Source organism: Ranitomeya variabilis, chromosome 1 (genome assembly GCF_051348905.1).
Source record: "Ranitomeya variabilis isolate aRanVar5 chromosome 1, aRanVar5.hap1, whole genome shotgun sequence".
NCBI lineage: Eukaryota > Metazoa > Chordata > Amphibia > Anura > Dendrobatidae > Ranitomeya > Ranitomeya variabilis.
Window position 1 is genome coordinate 115,557,993 of NC_135232.1, and position 24,283 is coordinate 115,582,275.

The 24,283-nt window shown below is 41.8% G+C and overlaps 2 protein-coding genes across 3 annotated transcripts in view; both read right to left on the minus strand.

The window, feature by feature from the left end:
- Window positions 1–1,123: 1,123 nt before the first annotated feature.
- On the minus strand, window positions 1,124–4,753 carry CARTPT (CART prepropeptide). The gene is made up of 3 exons (XM_077287927.1): window positions 4,570–4,753; window positions 4,262–4,345; window positions 1,124–1,441 (listed from the first exon to the last, which is right to left on the minus strand). The coding sequence occupies exons 1-3, from the start codon at window positions 4,714–4,716 to the stop codon at window positions 1,334–1,336; spliced, it is 339 nt and encodes a 112-aa protein (XP_077144042.1). The 5' UTR covers window positions 4,717–4,753; the 3' UTR covers window positions 1,124–1,333.
- A 16,861-nt stretch (window positions 4,754–21,614) lies between these two features.
- The window catches only part of MCCC2 (methylcrotonyl-CoA carboxylase subunit 2), a 111,064-nt gene continuing 108,395 nt past the window's right edge, over window positions 21,615–24,283 (minus strand). For both annotated transcript variants that reach the window (XM_077287942.1, XM_077287952.1), the window contains exon 17: window positions 21,615–21,826. In XM_077287942.1, coding sequence (XP_077144057.1) covers window positions 21,709–21,826 — 118 coding nt within the window. In that variant the 3' untranslated portion in view covers window positions 21,615–21,708. The remainder of the gene's footprint in view (window positions 21,827–24,283) is intronic.

Below are 24,283 nucleotides of genomic sequence, written 5' to 3' on the forward strand. Positions count from 1 at the left end.
GGAGGATACAGACTTCAGCACGAGCCATATGGGTAAGAATCTCAACGCGTTTCTGGAGACCAAGCTCCCTTCATCATGACATTCAATTGAATGGTGAAGCTGGACATTCTCTTCTTTTTACAATTATATCTACGGGATCATATTTTCTTGGTGTAACTAAGTGCAATTTTTCAAAATGTCCCTTTGTGTCAGCCTTAGGTACGATGATTTTTGGAGTAGAGAAGGACAAAGCTTCTTTAACATTCCGGACAGTCTGTGTTCTTCCATTTGACGTATTGACACGGACATGACTTTTTATGTGTTTTTTTTTTGTTTTTTGCAGCATGATGAACAGAGAAAGACCTTCCTTCCATTGTTTTTAATCTTTTTTGCTGCACTATTTAGGCAGGTTAAGTCATATAATAATTTTATATTTTCAGTCTTTACAGATATTTAACTATTTAGACCTTAGGTGTTGGCAAAATTATATAGTTTTGATATAATTCTTGGTCATCACTGCGCCATAATAGTGCACAGGATTATTAGGGCTCAGGGCTGGATGGAGTTAAAGTTTTTAGGAACACCTGAGTAGAACATCATTATCTGGTGATTGTGTTCGGTCTAGTGATGAGCGAGTGTGCTCGTTACTCGGGTTTTCTGAGCATGCTCTGGTGTCCTCCGAGTATCTTGGGTGTGCTCGTAGATTATGTTTGTGTCTCCGCAGCTGAATGATTTGCGGCTGCTAGACAGTCTGAATACATGTGGGGATTCCCTAACAAATAGGCAACCCTCATGTGTTCAGGTCGTCTAACAGCCGCAAATCATGCAGCTGCGGGGACACAAACATAATCTATGAGCACACCCAAGTTACTCGGAGACCACCCGAACATGCTCGGAAAACTCGAGTAACGAGCACACTCGCTCATCACTAGTGCTGTCACTTAAATCACATAGTGTCTTCTGCTTTTTCAGACCAAATATCAGGCACATTCCCACCGGTCTGCCCTGTACAGTTGCTGGGGAAGCGGCCCGGGGGGCATTTGCCTCCCTACCCTCTGGCCCAACCCACCCCTGTAAAATCCTTGGTTCTCTTTTTCCCAGCACTAACACTGCCTCCATATGTCAGGTAAAACACACATCTTTAACAAAAACCCTTTATTACACATAACTACATGCTACAAATATATTTATGGAACTATTATGTAGAAAACAATGAAATACAGGGACAACTAAGTTATCACATTCAAGTAAGAGCTAGAACAGGAATAAAAAAAATACTTCATGTAAAAATCAAACCCTGGATTTTATCTCCCAATAATATCAGCTGGGAAGGTCCCTCGTCTTCAGATTACGCTCATAAACACTTTAAAAGAAATGTGTTGCAAGAAGTCCTTCGAGGGCAGTCACACAATTTCCCGATCCGAGCACCTTTCCTGACAGCGCACTGCTCTCCTGCGTCGCACTGCAAGAATAAAAAAATTAATCTACTTCCATAAAACAATATAATATTGCAGTAAAATAGGATAGGGGTTTGTCTAAAATACCCAAACTTATTATTTGTTAAAGTTTCTGTTTTATTCCTAATGTTGTATGTTTTATTATATTAATATTTTTCATTATTAAAATAAATGTTATAAAATATTAGAGCTACATTTTTTTTTTTTGCCATAAATGGAACGAAAAGAAATCCTTTAGATGTGATCAATACATCGTTTTTCTACAAAATGTAATAACATTCATCAGCATGGAAACACGACTACTTATTGGGCAATTGTTCTGATGACAAAATTATTTTGGGGGGGTCAGAATAATTAATGCAATCAATGTCATATAGGCAAATTTTCATTCTTTATTCTGTCACTAGACATATTTACACTGGGCAATGATTGTGAATGATCTAGTACAAGCAATTATATCATTCCGTATCAAAGTCCTTCAACTTTGCAAACGCAGTAGAGCCATTTCTGAATGATCGTTTGTAGCACAAAATCATCTTGAATTAGAGAGATATCAGAGTGAAGAAAGCTGACTGTTAATGACAAATGTATGTCTTCTATTATTCTTATTAATAAAAAGGACTTATAATTTGGATAATTATCTGATGAAATAAATGGTTGTGGGGTTTAGTTTTGTTTTTTTGCGGGGGAGGCAGTCTGACTTTTTTATATTTAGTTGTACTATAGACAATAGACAAAAGTTAAATAATTCGTTAAATAAATCTGAGCAATGAAATTGCATCAAGAGATTGTATTAGTATATTGGAAAAATTAACCTCCTTTTATCACAATATCTGCAGATTTTCCACTATAATGACATCTGCCATTTACTCTCATTAAGTCACATTAAGGGTTATTTTACACTGCAAGATTATCGTCCATGATCGTTCCCAGGAAAGCTTGTTTCTCAATAATCGTACATGTGTCAGTGCCCGATCACCCAATCAATGAGCAAAACCCTCGTTTGTCAGGTAAAATGATCTTTTGTGCTGTACAAATGATCATTGTTTGCGGCAGCGCATCGTTAAGTGTAAATTGTTCTTGGCAGCACAAGTCCTATGGCAGCCTATGGACATTGAACAATTATAGATTGGTCAGCGCCAGTGTGCATCAATAAGGAGTCGTCTGCCTTTGTAAACAGCCAAGTAAATAATTAAAGGGAGTCTGTCAGTCGCTTCTTTGCTACTTCATCTGAGAGCAGCATAATGTAGACAAAGAGACCCTGAATCCAATGATGTGTCACGTAGATTACTAGGTGCAGCAGTTCTGACACAATCAGAGTTTTTAGATTTAGCATGAAGCAGAGCTGAGAAAGCTAACCCTGCTCACACCAGGCTCTGTATATACAATGGCTATAGACAGTGAGCTGCTTATCACAGAAGGGGGTGTGTCAGACTACCATGCAGGCGCTGCTGTAGTCCAGCAATGATAATGTCCTGGTGATAAAACAATCATTACAAGAAAAGAACAGCACAGAGCTTGATAACATTCATTGCTGAAATCTGCATTTTAACACTTACAGCATGCTGCCTTCAGATTACATAGCAAAATACTGCTGATAGATTTCCTTTAAGGGCGATAACGCTCGAAACACACATGACATGTACTTAATTTAAGAAAGATTTTTTTTTTATGGAGCGAGGCTTTTCTGAAAAGTTAGCCTAGTAAATGACAACCAATCTGCAAAATAGTTGTTGATCATATTGTTTTGTGCTGCTGTACTGTACGCATAGATGGACCTTAATGGCATTGAGATCCTAGGATCGTATCTGACCAAGGAAAACACCTGAATGGCGTTTGTATGTTCTTCCTATATCCGCTTCTGCTTCCTTCCACAGACAAAATGCGCAATGAATCATCATCTATGCATCAGTATAATCAGTTGGCTATACATTTTCCCCTGTGCATGAGGAGAGAAATAAATGAGATTACGTGTATGATGATACCAGTGCAACCATGTGGAATATTTTGATATTAAATATGTAACAAAGAAATTAATATAATGGAAATGTAATTATAAGCAGTATAAGGTTATCTGAGCATGCTCGTATGCTGACCGAGTGTCTTCGGGTGCTCGAATAATATGTTTGAGTCCCGGCGGCTGCATGTCTCATGGCTGTATGACTGGCACAACACATGCAGGGAGTGTCTGATTGTTAGGCAATCCCTGCATGTGTTGCGACTGTCGAACAGCTGCTAGACATGGAGCCGCCAAGACTCAAACATATTTTCGAGCACGCCAAAGACACTTGGTTAGCATACAAGCATGCTCAGATAACACCTTATCCGAGCACATTCACTCACTCAAATTAAGCAGCAAAAATAATGACAATAATAATTAAATACAATAATTATAAAATAATATAATATAAATAATGACAATCCAGTGTAACAGTTTTATCAGTTTTCTATTGGTAATTGGTGTGTGCATGAAACTACAACAAATTTGTCCAGAAGCTTCAATTTTCTCCATTATTTGGGCACAAACCTCTTATTGACTCGTATCTGGTGCTCGTGTGCAGTGCCGAGGAGCTGTCTTACCGTGGATAATAGTAATATAAAAGCAGAAAAGGGGGAAGCATAAACTTATTCCAACTGCAAAGTCACACAGTCAAGTGTAAACTATATTCCTAACACTGAAACTGAACTGTTTCTAGCCTGAACGGAAATACGCCATTTACCTTGACAGAATACACTAGTGCAAACCTTGTGGTCATCATTTGACTTTGTACGTAGGCTGTAATAAGAATGTGTAGTAATGACAAGTAAATGGAGGCATCACTCACCATGGGCACTTGTCCATACTTCTTCTCAAATGATGGCAGCTTTCTACTTTTCAGCTTCTCTAACACTTCCTGCAGAGCATCAATCTGTAACAGAACAGGAGCAGGAGTCACTAAGTAGCAGGTGGACGGATGGATGGTTACTATATGCTGTCCATATGATAAAAAGCATCTGCTAACATGACAACCCTAGACAGACCATGAGAATGGGCAGCCCCCCATGTCTGTAAGATGCTGGTGTCAGTGCCCCAGTAATGCCAGGCATCCAGCAGCAGTGTATCTCACCATGGAGAGGAATGAGTGTCACATACCAGTTCCTTCTCATGGATGTTGTTGTCTGTGGGGGAGTAGAAGTCCAAGGACCTGTTCTCCAGGTAGTCTGTCTCCTCACAGACCCCCAGGAGGAGGAGGAGTGTGGAGCTGAGCAGTGTGAGCAGGGCTCTACGGGAGCTCTCCATGGTGCTGAATGCAGGCTGCTCCAAGGACTGCAGAGAGCACTATATATAGGGGCAGGAGCCACCCTACTGACATCAGCAGGCAACAGACACAAGCCTCATTAGGAAGCCATGCATGGATAACTAGTGGCTCCAGAAAATCCTTGATACTTAACCACTAGTCACATAGGCAGACCTGATAGAGAAAGATACATACATAGGTTATAGACTGCTTAATAGTTTCTTTCAGAAATGGCTGGTCGCAAAAGCAAACCATGAATTGATATGTAGTGCTCTTTTTAAGATGTTCTTCAGCAGCTGCAATATGTATTACACAATATTGTTTTCCTGGATTTGCAAAACGACCTAATAATTTAGAATCTGCAGATATTCTTTATAAAAAGGGTAAGAACGTCTCATATGACTAAATATACAGTAGTGTTCAAAATAATAGTGTGTTCAAAAACATGAATTAATCAAATAATCTTTATACTAGTTTTATTTCCCGCATTGGGAACATTGCACACTGTTTCCGAATTGAAAACGTGAAGAGAAATGTAGATCATTTTTAACTACTTTACAGAAAATAACAAAAAATGAACATTGGGCTGTTCTAAAAAAAAATAATCTGCACTTGTCTTTATAAACTCACAATATGTATTTTTTTGTGGATTTAGCATTACTGTGAATCACTAACCTAATATTTAGTTTTTAGAATTCACATCTATGTTGCATAGAGTCAACCAACTTCTGGCACCGGTCAGCTGCTATTCCAGCCCAGGATGCTTTGACTACATTCCACAATAATTTGGCATTTGTTGGCTTTGCCTCAGAAACAGAATTTTTAATGTCACCCCACAAGCCATAAGAAGTCCCGTTTGCAGCTAATATGTGGAAGAAGATGCTCTGGTGAGATGAGACCGAAGTTGAACTTTTTGCACTAAATGCAAAACGCTATGTGTGGTAGAAAACTAACACTGCACATCAGCCTGAAAACACGATCCCCACCGTCAAACATGGTGGTAGGATCATGTTTGGAGGATTTTTTTTTTAGCAGGGATAGGGAAGTTGGTCAGAGTTGATGGGAAGATGGATGGAGCTAAATACAGGGCAATCCTGGAGGAAAACCTGTTAGAGGCTGCAAAAGACTTGGGGGGTGTAGGTTCTCTTTCCAACAGGATAACTGCCCTAAACATAGTGCCAGAGCTACGATGGAAGGGTTTAGATCAAAGCATATCCATGTCTGTGAATGTCACAGTTCAGACCTAAATCCCATGGAAAATATGTGACAAGACATGAAAACGTCTGGTCACAGATGCCTCCTTTCAATCTCACTGAGCTAGAGCTGGTTTGCAAAGAAGAATGGGCAAAAAATTCAGCCTCTAGATGTGCAAAGTTGGCAGACACCCCAAAAGACTTGCTGTCAAAGGTGGTCCCACAAAGCATTGAGTCTGGGTGGCTAAATACAAATGCATGTCACAATTTCTTAGATTTAGATTTTTAATTTCCTTTACACTTCCCAAATACTTGCTACTTAGTGTTAGTATAGCACATAAAATCCCAATAAAATACACTTAAGTTTGAAAGGGTGTGAATGCTATTTCAAGGCTGCAGTCTTGAAGTATCTCGTAAGACAACTATTGATGTGCAGATTTTTTGCTGCAAATAATCCAGATGCTTTTGCAGTGGTCACTCACAATGCTGAAAGTAAATAGTTAAATCACAAATTCAGCTCTACTTTATATACAAGCGGTGATTGGTGCAGTAATTAAATATTTGCCCACTGCGTCTCCTATTTTGTAGGTAGACGCACAGTCCAATTATTTTGTATGGATTTATAAGAAGCACTACAGAACTTAATTTCATTTAGAAAATGTGTGATGTAGCAGTTCAAAGTAAAAATAATTTACAGAATAATACTAAACTACAAATTTTATAAGGAATTTGCCCATGCTGTGTTATATCATCAGTATTTGCCAACAGTTTTGATTACATTAGTTATCTACACAGACATGTTGTTATGTATAATCCTTCAGGGGATCCTCTGCTGAATGCTAATATATCCTATTTAATGCCTGCTTGTTAAGACACTTTAATAAAGCAGGTATCATTTACTCACCAGTTTTCAATATATTTTAGATTTTTCACCAATACTTTACAACTTTTGAAATTCAGCTTTGTGCTCCTTAGATAATATTAGTTACCAATATAATCTATGACTGCTAATATAATATATATCAGTTTGCATTTTCTATTGACATGTCTATGAATAATATTTGTATATAAATTTCATTTTTGTATGTTAGAACCTAATGATTTTGCAAATATGAGCAGTTACATTCAAATCCGCCTTGTCAAAATGTTGGCAATTATTCTTGTTCAGTGAGATATTGACTGAAACCTGTACTCATTTATGCTGAGCTCTATATGTTTAATATTAAATTATTCTAGAGCACCATTCTCCCCCCCCCCCCCAACCCTTAAATAAAGGAATGGGTCAGTGACTAAGGTAATAGGTCCCCTAACACCTCCCTCCTTCCCTTCAGGTAGGTCAAGGAACAAGCTCTGACAACTACTTTCACTAGAATTGTTTTTCACCGTAAAATACCAGAAAAAGTAAAAATCTGATGTACTTCACAGGGGAGCGCTTACCGAATAGCTCCATCGGGAACCCGGATACCTGGAGCGCTCCCAATAATCAGCTGTTCGGCGCCGCAGCTGCATGTGTCACTGCTATGTGACAGTCACACCACATGCATGTCAAAACTTTATAAAAATATAATTGTTAGTGTTGCCATTTTCTGAGAACCTTAATGTTTTTAGTTTTCCATCAACTAAGCTTTTTGTAAGTATTATTTTTGGTGTTTATTAGGTTTGATAGGTTTTTACTAGGGATGAGCGAACGTGCTCAGTCTTGGATATCTGGATGCTTGGATGTACTCATTAGGCCGGCGTCACACTAGGCGTATGAAAATATGGTCCGTTTTTTACGGCCGTAATACGCAGAAATGTTCCCAAAATAGTGATCCGTATGTCATCCGTAGGCAGGATGTGGCAGCGTATTTTGCGCATGGCATCCTCTGTATGTAATCTGTACTGCGATATTTTCTCACCGGCTTGCAAAACGGACACACAATGGATCCATGGGCTGAAATATTCATGAATACATATATACTGTATGTATATATATATATATATATATATATAGCATCGTGATTACTTGCTAATCCCGCCCCCTGCACAGTAGCTCTGCCCCCCACCACATCACCACACATAATCCTGCCCCCACCCCATCACCACACACAATCCCGCCCCCCACCACATCACCACACAAGCCCACCCCCCCAACACATCACCACACATAATCCCGCCCCCCAACACATTACCACACATAATCCCGCCCCCCAACACATTACCACACATAATCCCGCCCCCCAACACATTACCACACATAATCCCGCCCCCCACCACATCACCACACATAATCCTGCCCCCCCCACCACATTACCACACATAATCCTGCCCCCCCACCACATTACCACACATAATCCCACCCCCCACCACATTACCACACATAATCCTGCCCCCCCACCACATTACCACACAAAATCCCGCCCCCCACCACATCACCACACATAATCCTGCCCCCCCCACCACATTACCACACATAATCCTGCCCCCCCACCACATTACCACACATAATCCCACCCCCCACCACATTACCACACATAATCCTGCCCCCCCACCACATTACCACACAAAATCCCGCCCCCCACCACATTACCATGTTGAGGGAGGATCTAAATTGATCCTTCACGGTTAACTCAGTGATTTCCAAATTAATCTACAGGGCGTTGCCGGCAACTGAAAATGACCAGACGGAGACGTGTGCCTCTGTATGGGGGGATCGAGCAGATCTCTGGCCCCCGTTTTTATTGTGTATGAGTTTTCATAGTCATAGAAATTATACTTCAACCAATCAGCATAAGAACACACTCACAGTTCTTAACCTATAAGAATGCAGGAAAAACTTAACCCATGAGGATACAGGAAAAATGGAAACTACAGATATAGTCATGTCTTTTTGGCACAGTATGTGTTTTTCTAACAGATGCCTCAGTCTTGTATAGTGATACACCCCCGAATCTATTATCTGGCTCGAGTCAGAAGACTCAAGGTCTTTATACCAATTATGAACCATAGCTAGTTGCATACCAGGCTTGTGAACAACAAGATAAAGTTACTTCATGGCAGCTGTAACCTTTTACCTAATTAAATAACAGAATTTATCTTTAAGCAACAAGAAAATGGAGTCAAAAACACAAAATGGAGAATCTAGCACAAAATGGAGAACCTTTCATAATTTGTTCCTTCACAACCACACATAATCCCACCCCCCACCACTTTACCACACATAATCCCACCCCCACCACATTACCACACATAATCCCGCCCCCCCCACCACATTACCACAGATAATCCCACCCCCCCACCACATTAGCACACATAATAATGCCCCCCCACCCCATCACCACACATAATCCCGCCCCCCACCCCATCATCACACATAATCCTGCCCCCCACCCCATCATCACACATAATCCTGCCCCCCACCCCATCACCACACATAATCCCGCCCCCCACCACATAACCACACATAATTCCGCCCCCCCACCACATCACCACACATAAAAACGCCCCCCACCCCATCACCACACATAATCCCGCCCCCCCACCACATAACCACATAATTCCGCCCCCCCACCACACCACCACACATAATCCCACCCCCTTACATTACCACACACAATCTCGCCCCCCACCCCATCACCACACAATCTCGCCCCCCCACCACATAACCACACACAATCTTGCCCCCCCACCACATAACCACACATAATCCCGCCCCCCACCACATAACCACACATAATCTCGCCCCCCACCACATAACCACACATAATCCCGCCCCCCACCACATAACCACACATAATCCCGCCCCCCCACCACATAACCACACATAATCCCGCCCCCCACCACATAACCACACAATTCCGCCCCCCCACATCACTACACATAATCCCACCCCCCCACATCACTACACATAATCCCGCCCCCACCACATTACCACACATAATCCCGCCCCCCACCACATTACTACACATAATCCCGCCCCCCACCACATTACCACACATAATCCCGCCCCCCACCACATTACCACACATAATCCCGCCCCCCCACCACATTACCACACATAATCCCGCCCCCCACCACATTACCACACATAATCCCGCCCCCCACCACATCACCACACATAATCCCGCCCCCCACCACATTACCACACATAATCCCGCCCCCCCACCACATTACCACACAATCCCACCCACCCACATCACCACACATAATCCCGCCCCCCACCACATCACCACACAATCACATGCCCCCAACACATACAAACACATAATCCCGCCCCCAACACATCACCACACATAATCCCGCCCCCACATCACACATAATCCCACCCTCCCACCCCATCACCACAAATAATACCGCCCCCCACCACACATAATCCCACCCCCCACCCCATTACCACACATAATCCCACCCCCCACCCCATTACCACACAATCCCGCCCACATCACCACACATAATCCCGCCCGCCCACCACATCACCACACATAATCCCGCCCACCACACCACACATAATCCCGCCCCCCACCACATCACCACAATCCCACGCCCCAACACATACAAACACATAATCCCGCCCCCCACCACATCACCACACAATCCCGCCCACCACATCACCACACATAATCCCGCCCCCCCACCACATCACCACACATAATTCCGCCCCCACCACATCACCACACATAATTCCGCCCCCCAACACATCACCACACATAATCCCCCCCACATCACACATAATCCCACCCCATCACCACATAATCCCACCCTCCCACCCCATCACCACACATAATCCCACCCTCCCACCCCATCACCACACATAATCCCGCCCCCAACACCACTATGGTTATTAACTTCATTTTAAGGTTATTTACCACCTGCGTAAGCGCTATTGAATGTTGTCATTATTTGCTTTAGTTTAATCACAAGCAGCGTTAATTAGATAGCAATGAGCATGCCGAGCGTTAGCTGGCTGGAAACATCTAGTTTTGCCATAAAACCCTTTGTGTCTCATTACTTGTATATTCAGTTCCAGTATCTGCACACAGAATCTTTGTCATTCTCCCTAATTTTTTATAAACTTCAGCAAGATATATTTCAAGTTTCTCTGGAACTTCATCTTTGCTGTGAAGCAGATAGACAACTGTATATCATTGATAAATGTGAGAAAATATCTCTTTTTTCCAGGAGTTTTAGTACTCATTGGGCCATAAACATTTGTGTGCATTAAGTGCAGAAGCAGTTATGATTTTGTAGTACTATTCTTAGGAAAGGATTTTGTTATGATCCAGGCCGGGGTTTGTTTCTTGCTATTTTCTCCCTGGTCTGGTCATGTGGGAGTTAACCTTCTCTGTCTCGTGTATATACAGTGGGTCAAAAAAGTATTTAGTCATTCAGCAATAGTGCAAGTTCCACCACTTAAAAAGATGAGAGGCGTCTGTAATTTACATCATAGGTAGACCTCAACTATGGGAGACAAACTGAGAAAAAAAAATCCAGAAAATCACAATGTCTGTTTTTTTATCATTTTATTTGCATATTATGGTGGAAAATAAGTATTTGGTCAGAAACAAAATTTCATCTCAATACTTTGTAATATATCCTTTGTTGGCAATGACAGAGGTCAAACGTTTTCTGTAAGTCTTCACAAGGTTGCCACACACTGTTGTTGGTATGTTGGCCCATTCCTCCATGCAGATCTCCTCTAGAGCAGTGCTGTTTTTGGCTTTTCGCTTGGCAAAACGGACTTTCAACTCCCTCCAAAGGTTTTCTATAGGGTTGAGATCTGGAGACTGGCTAGGCCACTCCAGGACCTTGAAATGCTTCTTACGAAGCCACTCCTTCGTTGCCCTGGCGGTGTGCTTTGGATCATTGTCATGTTGAAAGACCCAGCCACGTTTCATCTTCAATGCCCTTGCTGATGGAAGGAGGTTTGCACTCAAAATCTCACGATACATGGCGCCATTCATTCTTTCATGTACCCGGATCAGTCGTCCTGGCCCCTTTGCAGAGAAACAGCCCCAAAGCATGATGTTTCCACCACCATGCTTTACAGTAGGTATGGTGTTTGATGGATGCAACTCAGTATTCTTTTTCCTCCAAACACGACAAGTTGTGTTTCTACCAAACAGTTCCAGTTTGGTTTCATCAGACCATAGGACATTCTCCCAAAACTCCTCTGGATCATCCAAATGCTCTCTAGCAAACTTCAGACGGGCCCGGACATGTACTGGCTTAAGCAGTGGGACACGTCTGGCACTGCAGGGTCTGAGTCCATGGTGGCGTAGTGTGTTACTTATGGTAGGCCTTGTTACATTGGTCCCAGCTCTCTGCAGTTCATTCACTAGGTCCCCCCGCGTGGTTCTGGGATTTTTGCTCACCGTTCTTGTGATCATTCTGACCCCACGGGGTGGGATTTTGCGTGGAGCCCCAGATCGAGGGAGATTATCAGTGGTCTTGAATGTCTTCCATTTTCTAATTATTGCTCCCACTGTTGATTTCTTCACTCCAAGCTGGTTGGCTATTGCAGATTCAGTCTTCCCAGCCTGGTGCAGCGCTACAATTTTGTTTCTGGTGTCCTTTGACAGCTCTTTGGTCTTCACCATAGTGGAGTTTGGAGTCAGACTGTTTGAGGGTGTGCACAGGTGTCTTTTTATACTGATAACAAGTTTAAACAGGTGCCATTACTACAGGTAATGAGTGGAGGAAAGAGGAGACTCTTAAAGAAGAAGTTACAGGTCTGTGAGAGCCAGAAATCTTGATTGTTTGTTTCTGACCAAATACTTATTTTCCACCATAATATGCAAATAAAATGATAAAAAAAACAGAATGTGATTTTCTGGATTTTTTTTTCTCAGTTTGTCTCCCATAGTTGAGGTCTACCTATGATGTAAATTACAGACGCCTCTCATCTTTTTAAGTGGTGGAACTTGCACTATTGCTGAATGACAATACTTTTTTGCCCCACTGTATAAATGTCAGTGAGAGTCCAAAGAGTCAGAGGCAGCACACCATTGCAAATGAGTTCAAAAAGTGTTCAAGTTTAATAGCCCATCATGGCAACGTTTCATGTCAGTGAGACATATATATATATATATATATACACACATACACACACCGTACATACTCGAGTATAAGCCGACCCGAGTATAAGCCGACCCCCCCTAATTTTGCCACAAAAAACTGGGAAAACTTAACTCGAGTATAAGCCTAGGGTAGAAAATGCAGCAGCTACCGGTAAATGTCAAAAATAAAAATAGATGGGGGCGTGGTTTGCCAGGGGAAAGGAGCAGACGTGTTCCTTAGGAGCTCCTGCTACTCCCCTAAAAATGCTACTTAAAGCTTACTGAAAACAAGAATATCTGCCTTTAAACCCTGCCGGAACATAGCAGGAATGGGACCCTCAAAGAAAAACGCTGGCACAAGGAAGATATCTCCCTCACCGGGAGTGAAAAAGCAACAGCTGATGCCTAATGGAGGACGGCTCCCCTCGGGACAAAGAAAAAGTAGTCCGGCAACTAAAAGCCAGCATGCTGGCAAATACTTGGAGGAGCAGAGACCTAACATACAGACTAAGAAGACCCATATGAACATTCAACCTTCCACAGACAAGAAAAACGGAGATTTGGGAACAATCACAGGTGCCAAGGTGAGAGGCAGAACAGCAATGGAGAGGCACATTGCGAGGACTCGGCGGATGGATACAAAAGCCGACTGCTCATGGTTGCCTAGGAGAGGTGCGCTTCCCCCTGCAGCTGCCGTGGAACTGGAAGAAGTGAATCGGCAGAGCCGGTGGATCGCAGAGGGCCCGCAGATCACCCGGAGGCTACAGTCAGGAGATGGTGAGTGCCGGCGGGACCGGAATCCACAGAACGGCGGGGGTATTTCCCCAGCGCCCGGAACTTCATGCAGCACTCTCAGGCATGACGCGCCGGAGTTCATCCCTGCGAAGGAGGAAAGGGTTGTGTCTTGGACGTCAGCTGATCGAGCTGACAGAGAACGCTGTGAAATACAAGGGAGCGAGAGGGGTGGAGGAGCCGGGACACAGGGCAGGAGGCAGATTATTAAGCCAGAGGCTTTCAAAACACCCACTGCAGCCCTGGAGCTTAATGATATTCACAATGCGCATGGGGTTTGGGTCACTCAAATCACCGTTACTCACTCTAAATAAAGCAGAGTCTTTGTATGTAGAATTGGGAACCCAGTCTAATACCAGCAATGATATCCTGCCTTTGAACAGGGAATTCTCTGAGTGGGGGTAAGCCTCTTTCAGCAAGCGATTCACCAATACTAATTAAGGAGTGGTCTGATGCGTGGATTGACTCATGCACATCATATTTTGCGGAGAGGATTAAATCGGTTGTTACAGAGAAATATGACCAGTCGCCTAAAGATTGTGGTGACACGGATATGAAACTACAAACAAATGACAATACTGACACCTCTCAATCAGCCTCCCTTCTGCCTACTCTGTCAAAAAGTGAGGAAAACTGTGTGGCTGCAAAGTCTGTGGACTCCTCAGTTTACTCTGATCAAGAGGATAATTACTCCCTCAGTGAATCTGATCTTGACAATACCTCCTACTCAAATATTTCACCTGAGGAGTTTAGTTATAGTGAGTACTCAAATTGTTCAAGCGGATTATCAAATGATTCAAACACCAGCAATCTAGACCAGGATCAATCGTACTCTGAGGCTTCCAAATACTCATTAATAGACAACATTCTAGCCTCCGATGAACAACCCTCAGAGAGTTTTTTGGTTAAGTTATCTAGAGCTCTCCTAACCTCTATGACCTTAAAAGCAGCTCAAACCTCTGAGAAGTTTATTAAAAATCTCTTCAAAGACACTTTTTCACAGATCAGTGCCACCCCACACTCTGATATGAAAAAAGCTCCTAATAAACCTGTATACACTCAAAAAAGACTGGTCCCTCAAGACACTCATCAGGAGGCAGCAAAAGATGTAGAGGACGTTTCCGGGTGCTCGGACCCACTGGATTACGTAGAGACTGAAGTGGCGGCTTTTAGGATTGAACTAGCTAACTTCGAGAACTAAAATATACTAAAAATTACACTGGCGCTATAACCACAAATGTATGCTACACAAGTGCTGCCGGTATCTCAACGGATATTGTGCCTAATCCGATAGCAAGGAAAAACCAGTATATAATGATTAGAGATACCGCGCTACAAGTGGCTAAAAGTAGACCGTGTCTGTGGTCCTGTTAAAACATACACAAGACCCTTCTGTATACGTATTACACCTGTTAATGGTCAGATCAGCCAAGCCTAAATAAAACTAGCACAGTGTTAAACAATAGCCGATAATTAGTGGTGCTGTATCACCTACTGTATAAAGATAGTTGGACGGCTGGGCTGCTTGCTTGGAATAGGTGTCCGCTTCGTTCCAGGGCAGTTCCCGTCCTTACGGGAGATGAGTGTGCAGATATCTGCGTGAGCCGATGTTGATGGCTGCGGGTGCTGCCGGCGGAGACCGCGAGTGTTACGTGTAGTGCCAGAGATGTCCCGGCCGGAGGCGTCCCTGGATACACGTGGAAAATGGCCGACACTGCAGAGCAGTGAGTGATGTCACTGGCCTATGGAAGCCTGGTTGGGCCAATTCTAACCTACGCTTTTCAAAGTGACACGCACTTCTTCATCAACCCTTCCATAGGCCAGTGATGTCACTCACTGCTCTGCAGTGTCGGCCATTTTCCACGTGTATCCAGGGACGTCTCTGGCACTACACGTAACACTGGCGGTCTCCGCCGGCAGCACCCGCAGCCATCAACATCAGCTCACGCAGATATCTGCACACTCATCTCCCGTAAGGACGGGAACTGCCCTGGAACGGAGCGGACACCTATTCCAAGCAAGCAGCCCAGCCGTCCAACTATCTTTAGACAGTAGGTGATACAGCACCACTAATTATCGGCTATTGTTTAACACTGTGCTAGTTTTATTTAGGCTTGGCTGATCTGACCATTAACAGGTGGAATACGTATAAAGAAGGGTCTTGTGTATGTTTTAACAGGACCACAGACACGGTCTACTTTTAGCCACTTGTAGCGCGGTATCTCTAATCATTATATAACTTCGAGAACTATAAAAGGAAAAACAATTTGAAAATTTGTGGGATTCCGGAATCAGTAAAAAAAGCGCAACTGGAGGGTTATGTTTCCTCCATGATCCTCCATTTATTCCCTGAAACCCAAGGGAGAAATACGATTCAAAAAATTTTTAGAATCCGCAGGCCATCTACTTTGCCCCCGAATATAGCAGCAGATGTGGTTGTTTCTTTCTATCCCAATTGGCTGAGAGATTCACTGCTTAACGTAGTAAAAGAATCAAGATTTGTCTCATCTCAGTATGGCCATTTAGCCTTTTACAGAGACTTATGTAAGGTTACTTTACAAAAACGGAAGATGTTCCAACAATCTACTCAAAGATTACAACAAGCCGGAATCAAGTATAATTGGCATCATTATTCAAATCTGAGGTTTTACTATGCATCGAAATGGAACATCTTCTCTTCCTCAGCAGAAGCAATGGTCTTGCTGAACTACACGGGCGTGGACTCCTCCGGGTCTTTGCCTAGTCCCATTTCCTCAACTTAAACACAAATCTTCGTCAAGAATTCCGGAAAACATTTTTCTCTTTCTTTTCTATACAGATATTCCACATTTTAGCATTTAATAGAACCATATATTTTTCGCCCACAAGGTCGGAAAGTCATCTCTGATGACCCAGACGCAACAGGCCTTCTTATAAAATTATGTATCTCACTGGCCATCATATATAGCCTCATATGTTGATTTGAGTAGTTTTTCATCGTCAAAACAACTATATTACTTTATGTCAAGCTACTGTATAGGCATATTTTTTTTTATGCCACATTGAACAAATTCAAAGAGGAACTGATCAGGCCAGACTTGGAGTTGATTCATTCGTCTTTTTCTGCATATTTTATTGCGTGTGTTACAGCATGTTGTACTCAGGGCTAACTTTTGTGAGTTATGTGAAGCATTATTTATGTCTTTACTTCTTTTACTCAACTTTTTTTTTTTAGGTAAAGTTTTTGGGCTATAAATAACGCAACGTCAGAGCTGAGAATTATTTAATTTTCAAAGCATTTTTATGAGAAGTCATACCATACTAATTTTGTCTTTATGTTTGATTAAGCTGATAGAGTACAATAGCAACTTTTTTGTCTTTAGGTATTGCATATAAGTTCCAGATATTATGTTTATACTAAGTATGGTATATGTGCCAGTCTCCCCTATTGCCATAGGGGTTTACTTTTTTTCCCTTCTTCAAATCCCACCCCTTACCTTCCCCTTCCCTCCTGGTTTATCCCTTTCAGTTGTAAAATCTTAAAATCTCCCAATAAAAATGTTTGAAAAAAAAATAAAAATAATAATAATAATAAAAAAAAATAGATACCAATAAAAGCAAAATTAATTGAGACATCAGTCAGTAGATTAAGTGTTTTTGAATATCCATATTGAATCAGGAGCCGCATATAATGCTCCATACAGTTCATGATGGGCCCCATAAGATGTTCCATACAAAATAAGCCCCATATAATGCTCCATATTAAAATATGCCCCATATAATGCTGCACAAAGGTTAATAATGGCCCCATAAGATGCTCCATAGAAACATTTGCCCCATACAATGCTGCATAAAGGTTGATGGCCCCATAAGATGCTTCATACATTATTCCCCATAAGATGCTCCATACATTGTGTCCCCATACAATGCTCCACACATTGTGTCCCCATACGATGCTCCATACATTGTGGCCCCATGCGATGCTCCACACATTTGCCCCATATGCTGTTGCTGCGATTAAAATTAAAAAAAATCACATACTCACCTCTCTTCGCTCAGGCCCCCGGCACTAGTGAGTCACCTTCCTCGTTCCACGCTCTGTCTTCCACCCTCTGCACTGACTGTTCAGGCAGAGGGCAGCGTGCATACTAATCGCGTCACCGCGCCCTCTGACCTGAACAGTAAGTGCAGAGGATGGAAGACAGAGCATCGCGCAGCAGTGGAACGAGGAGGGTGACTATCGCGCAATGCTCACCTTCCCCGATATACTCACCTGCTCCCAACGCGGTCCCTGGCAGCGTCTCACTGTCAATAAATAATTGTTTTAAACAGACCAAAAGGTTCATGATCACATCCATAGAAGTATAAGAATTTTTAGCATAAATTAGCAATAGACAAAAAACAACATTGCTTTTTAGGAGTCAGGTACCCACAATTGAACACCTTAATAGACTATTTATAACAACCCCAGTGGTGGTAGGAGTACAGAAATATATATATAGGGCACAATCATGCAATAAGGCCAAGTGGTCAGGTAGGCAATAAAGGCTCCTATATAAAGCAGTGGGTACTATAGGAATAGATATGTGCAAAGTGCAAAAAGTAAAGTGTCTCTATTGCATAGAGTTAGGCTTTAAAGATTAACCACGGGTTCTCAATGGGATTAAGATCTGGGGAGTTTCCTGGCCAGGGACCCAAAATTTAAATATTTTGTTCATCAGGCTACTTAGCCATTACTTTTGCCTTGGGAGCTGGTGCTCCATCATGCTGGAAAAAAACATTCTTCATTATCAAATTTCTCCTGGATCATTGGAAGACGTTTCTCTTGAACTAGGTCTAGATGCTATTTTTTTTAATGAGTGGCGGTGTTTTAAGGCAAAATTTTGAGTGAGCCCACTTAATGTATGAAAAGCAACCATACGCATGAATGGTCTTAGGATGCTTTACTATTGACATGGCACAGGACTCATTGTGATGCTCACCTTTTCTTCTTTGGCCAATAATCATCCAAATTTCCCACAGTCTGTAGGGGGATTCATCAGAGAAAATGACTACCCCACTCATTTGCAGCTTCGTACAAAATGTCTCTGTCCTTGATTTTTGTAGCTATGTGGTTTCTTTGATTTCCTACTTGACAATATGGCAGCCTCCAAAAGTCTTGTCCTTTCTGTGTGTGTAAATGCACTGACAACTGCCTGCTGCCATTTCTGAGCAAGCTCTGCACTGATGTTCAATAAGTCTTAGTTGATACTTATTTCAAGGTTCCATATTGGGTCTAATATTTGAATTGATTAAACCTCACAAAGTCAAGCCACAAAAAGTGTGGACAAACAAAAACACAAATTGAGGTAAACTTGAAACATTAATTAGGCAAGAATGAGCTACCATCAGTCAGAATTTGTCCCTGAATAGTGATGGAGGCCATGTCATTCTTTCATCTTTAAGGCCTTTATTGGATAGCCAAGCAGCGGGGGCTGCAATGCATATGTGATGGAGTATTGTCCTGCATAAAAATAATTTTCTTGAAAGATACATATTTCCTGTACCACTGATTGAACAAAGAGTCTTCTAAAAACTGGCAGTAGGTTTGGGAGTTGTTTTTCAGTTCTTCTTCAACCTGAAAAGGTCCAACTAGTTCATCTTTCATAATACCAGCCCATAGCAGTACCAGTCTCCACCTTGTTGGCATCTGAGTGGAAGTGGGGGTCTGTGCCAATTATTGATCCAGCCATGGCCCCATCCATCAGGTCACTCAAGAGTTACTCTCATTTCATCAGTCCCTAAAACCTATGAAAAGTTGTCTTCAAATATTTCTTGTCCCAATCTTGACATTTCTCCTTCTGTGTCTTGTTCAGTGGTGGTCAGGTTTTAGCCTTCCTTACCTCTCGTCCATGTCTCTGAGCACTGAACACCATGCACATTTGGACACTCCAGGGAAGTTGCAGTTCTAAAATATGACAGCACTGGAGGATAATGGCTTCTTGGAGGCTTCATATTTGATTCTTCACAAATATTTGGCAGTTAGCATGCGCCTTTTTTTCTCAATTCTTTTTTTTTGCGACCCTGTTCATTATTTGCAGCAAAACTTTTGATGGTTCTTTGGTGACGCTCCAATATTAGGAATTTCAGGAGTGCTGCCTCCCTCTGTAAAACTTGTAACATATATGACTTTTCAGTCAATCTTTGATCCATTATGCCTGAGGGTAACAAGCTGCCTAATAATTCTGAACACCCTTGAAAAAGGGTGCTGATATCCTTACACCGCACCTTTCCCCATTACACAAATACACAACACCTGATCTGCTTCACCCAATAAACATTCAAGTTTATACAGCTTGGAGTTGGAAAATCTACATAAAAAGGGTGATTTGTTTGAACTACTCACTTGTCTAATTGTGTATTGGCAATTATTCTGGTTTTGTCTGATTAAACAATTTTTAAGCAGGAGATTATCTAATGTGTTCCCTAATAAGTGCTGCAATGCCATTAGACTGCAATATATGTTTGTTTCTTATACTTTGGGAACAACTTTGGCAACATCACATCAGTATTATTTAGCGAGGGTTGCGCTGGACTCTGCACATAGGGTGTTCTTACAACATGCACTGACAGAGCGCTCTCCTGCCGCCTCTTTACTTCCGATCTGAGCTGGTGAGAGAGCGCACTGTCACTGTGCACATTGCAAAGTGACAAAAATCTACTGATCATACATTTATTTGACAACCGACGCAAGCTTTAGTATTGGGCAGGTTTAGGTGCTAAGCATTTATATGGTACATAACGATTAATGAATGACAACGCAAATTAGGATACCCCAGATGCTGCAGCAATTCTGTAAATTACACATTTTCTGTCTTTGGGGTATAGATAGGAATCCCTCAGGTTAGCTTTGCTCAATATTGCTGGGATGATGTTTGTAAACTGACATTTAATTACCTAGATCATATATTGATCTGTCAGCCGCCCTACTCCCCAGTAATTATATCCTGTATCCAAGTGGGATACTTTAGAGATTTTTTTGTTTTCTTATGACAAAGCACAGAGAAGCATTATACCATATAACAAGGACAATGCATTTTCCTGCCTATTTCTTCGTGGTCAGGGCTGAGTTCAGGTACAGTAACCTAAAAACGTATCTGCGTAAGTATACTATGAGTAAGCTATAAATCAGAAACAATTCCCTAACAGATTGGATTTTATTTGCCTTCAGAACGGTCTCTGTTTATAGCAAAAGGGATACCAAAAATGCAGAAATGACCAATGATGTACAATGAATGAACCCCTACAGATGCTGTAAATGATATTGTAGGTACGGACATACTAGGCATAGACTGTTCAAAATCTTACATAAAGATGCTTCCGATGTGCCAGCCACTGTATTAAAATGATTGTCATATTCTTCAAAGACTGAATAATTGCACCTATGTAACACTATTCTATAAATAATTACTAGTCTACTCTCAGCTGTCGCCATGTTCAAAAGTCAAGATATTGTCCAACAGTGCTCTACTTTTATCTGCCCCAAAAAGTGTCAGAGCTCCATACTTCTTCTTAACACAGATAACAATAGATGAAAGGAGAAGTTCCAGCTTCAGAAGTTGCAAAATTTATTGAGTTAAAAAGATTCCATCATGAGGGTAGACCCAGCACTCACACACTGAGTTCTTTACCAAAGCTTTCATCAAGAACGCAGAGTGTACGTTCGAAACGCGTAGCTGGGTCTACCCTCATGATGGAATCTTTTTAACAATACATTTTGCAACTTCTGAAGCTGGAACCTCTCCTTTCTTCATTCACAAGTGGTCCCTTGCAGTTCCATGCCTCCGGAGGCCAGGAGCCGGGGTGAACTGGTTAATTTATCCTTATATACCAATAATAGATGCCATGAAAAAGGACAGTGGACATTGTATAAAATGTTTTATTTTACAGAAGAGGATAGATTAGAAAGGTCACATTGGAACATTTGATGTAGTGTGCACAACGATTCTGGAGTCAATCACATTCTGAAAACGCCAAACTGAGTCTTCTGTGTCGGTGCATTCAGCGCTGCACCAAGACTCATCCCTAGAACCAGTCTGGTGTCGGCAGGATCAATAATCCCATCATCCCACAACCTGTGGATACACACAATGAAGAGAAAGATTTTATCATCATTAGGATTACAGGGAGAAGGTGCTAAAGAAGAAAATATTTCATTCCTAAGAAAATAAACTGTAACCGAAAGTTCTCATAAAAGGGAATCTGTCACTTGCCATAAATATGCATTTTTTACCTGGTATAAATGCTATTATCCTCCGAAATAATGATTTTAATGTGTTTTTTTTCCGCACTTTTAATCATAAAAACTGAAGCATTTAGTAGTACCAGGAAAGTGTATATGACTCCTGGAGCATCCTCCACACGTTGCTGATATTTTTCCTAGCAGATTTGAAGCAGTTTCATATCTGCAAGTCAATTCTTTCAGTATTTATATGCCCTAGTCGCTGTGTGGTGGTGGCACTGAAAAAATGCACGTTGTTTATGCAGCATTTTGTACCATGTGACATGTTCGTGATGCAGAAATGTCTGCAACAAATACTTAAGGTGTACACTCACCCTAGAAATCTACATTCGTATTTGTTCATAGGATATCCCTATTACCTGTTCTGAATCTAATGGTTTTTTTTCGTACCTGCGCCTCGCCATTCCCGAGATCAGGCCCCTTCTTACCGGTGTATAAATCTAGTCTTGTGGCTTTCCAGTGTCAGGGAGAGTTTTCTTGGAATCACTCAGTTGCCTAACAAGACTAAATTTATATAAAAGGGAAGAGGGGACCATATTTCTGGAAGGAAAAGGCACAGGAACAAAAACATTACGCCAGATTTGAGAGCTCAGTGGCATTTATACACCAGGTAGAGATGACATTTATGGTAAGTGACAGGTCCTCAGTAGTAAATGATTTTACAAGGCTAACGCTATGACAACACATTATTGAGATTTGAATACTATTTTATCAATCATAGACACAATGAGTCGGATTCATCAAGACCGACGTTGTTCTCACCGGTGTTGCGGGGGCGTGCTGGAGTCAGGTGCGCCGGAAGGGGGCGTACACCTCCACTCTTCATAAATTTGACAAGTGGCCTCGCCTCTGTCCAGCCCCCGCTCTGTCTATATTGTGGAGCTGGGAGAAACTGCAGTGAAGATTCCGAAAATTGCAAATGTATGTGCAGCTCTGAGAGGCGACTAAATTTTGAGATATTTCAAAGCCTTTATGCAAGAACTCTAACGTGAAAACTTTCATGGGCCCAATATTCTAAAAGTTAGCAGTGTAACTATACGATGCAAGTCACACATCGGGGCCTGAGGTACCGGGAGACCGACAGTGAACTGCTTCTACTCTTGGATGCAGTCAGAACATTTCTAGCGGCTGCCACTAATGGAAACTCACTACATAGAGATTTTTTTAGTGACATTAAAGCTCAATAGTAGCTGTATATAAATCTAGATTTGCTGAGCCCTCACCTATTGATGGCTGTAGGAAATCAAAATATTTCAGATTTATTTCAAGATACAATGGTGCACTGGTATTGGTCATTCTACTGCCAGCTTCTATTTTGTGCCTTTCTCCCATTTGCCCAAGGTGGATTTTAATATGTACAGAATTACGCTGTTCTATACTTTCCCTATTACATGTCTTAGATTCGAGAAAGGGGCAAGACTTGTTACACAAGTAAATGGTTTAGTGTAATGACCAATCTGGCTAAAAGCCCTCCACTAATATCAACTAAAGTCAGCTGATCCTGCCTAGAGCAATGGGATCGGCCTCAATATTATCTCCGACGCACAATGTTTCCGGAAACATTAAGTCAAACACCTGACCCTTTTTTTCTCTCCAGGAGATAGACCATCACTAGAGCCGTGCGGCAGATTTCTCCGCTCTCCCCCAGTTTATAACATTAATGTTTGTCTGAGCCGAAAGTTGTATGTGTATGAGGTGATCAGGAAAGAAAGCTTTAGGCTGCTATTAGTGATGAGCGAATATACTCGTTACTCGAAATTTCTTGAGCATGCTCGGGGGTCCTCCGAGTATTTTTTTAGTGCTCGGAGATTTAGTTTTTTTTGCCGCAGCTGAATGATTTACATCTGTTAGCCAGCATAAGTACATGTGGGGGTTGCCTGGTTGAGAAATCTCGAGTAACGAGTATATTCGCTCATCACTGGCTACTATATCTTTTTTTCAATAGCATATATGGGGAAAAAGTAAGAGGATTATATATATATTTTATAGAATTTTTATTTATTGCATGATTAAGTTCCTCTAGGAGATTTGAAGCTGTGATTGCTTGATCGCTTATAACACTCGCATACAGCAATTTTGGTGGCAACGATGTCTGAACGGTTTTATATTAACTTTATGGTGCTGATTAAGACTGACTTCGGTTTTGCCAGATTGGCTCTAATTTTTGAGATATTTAGTAGCTAATGACAGTAGAATTTTGGCTTCAAAAAGTCAAGTTTATAGCATTGTAAGGCTACAAATTGAAATATAAAATAATTATATGGGATATTTCATTACCTAAGAACATTAA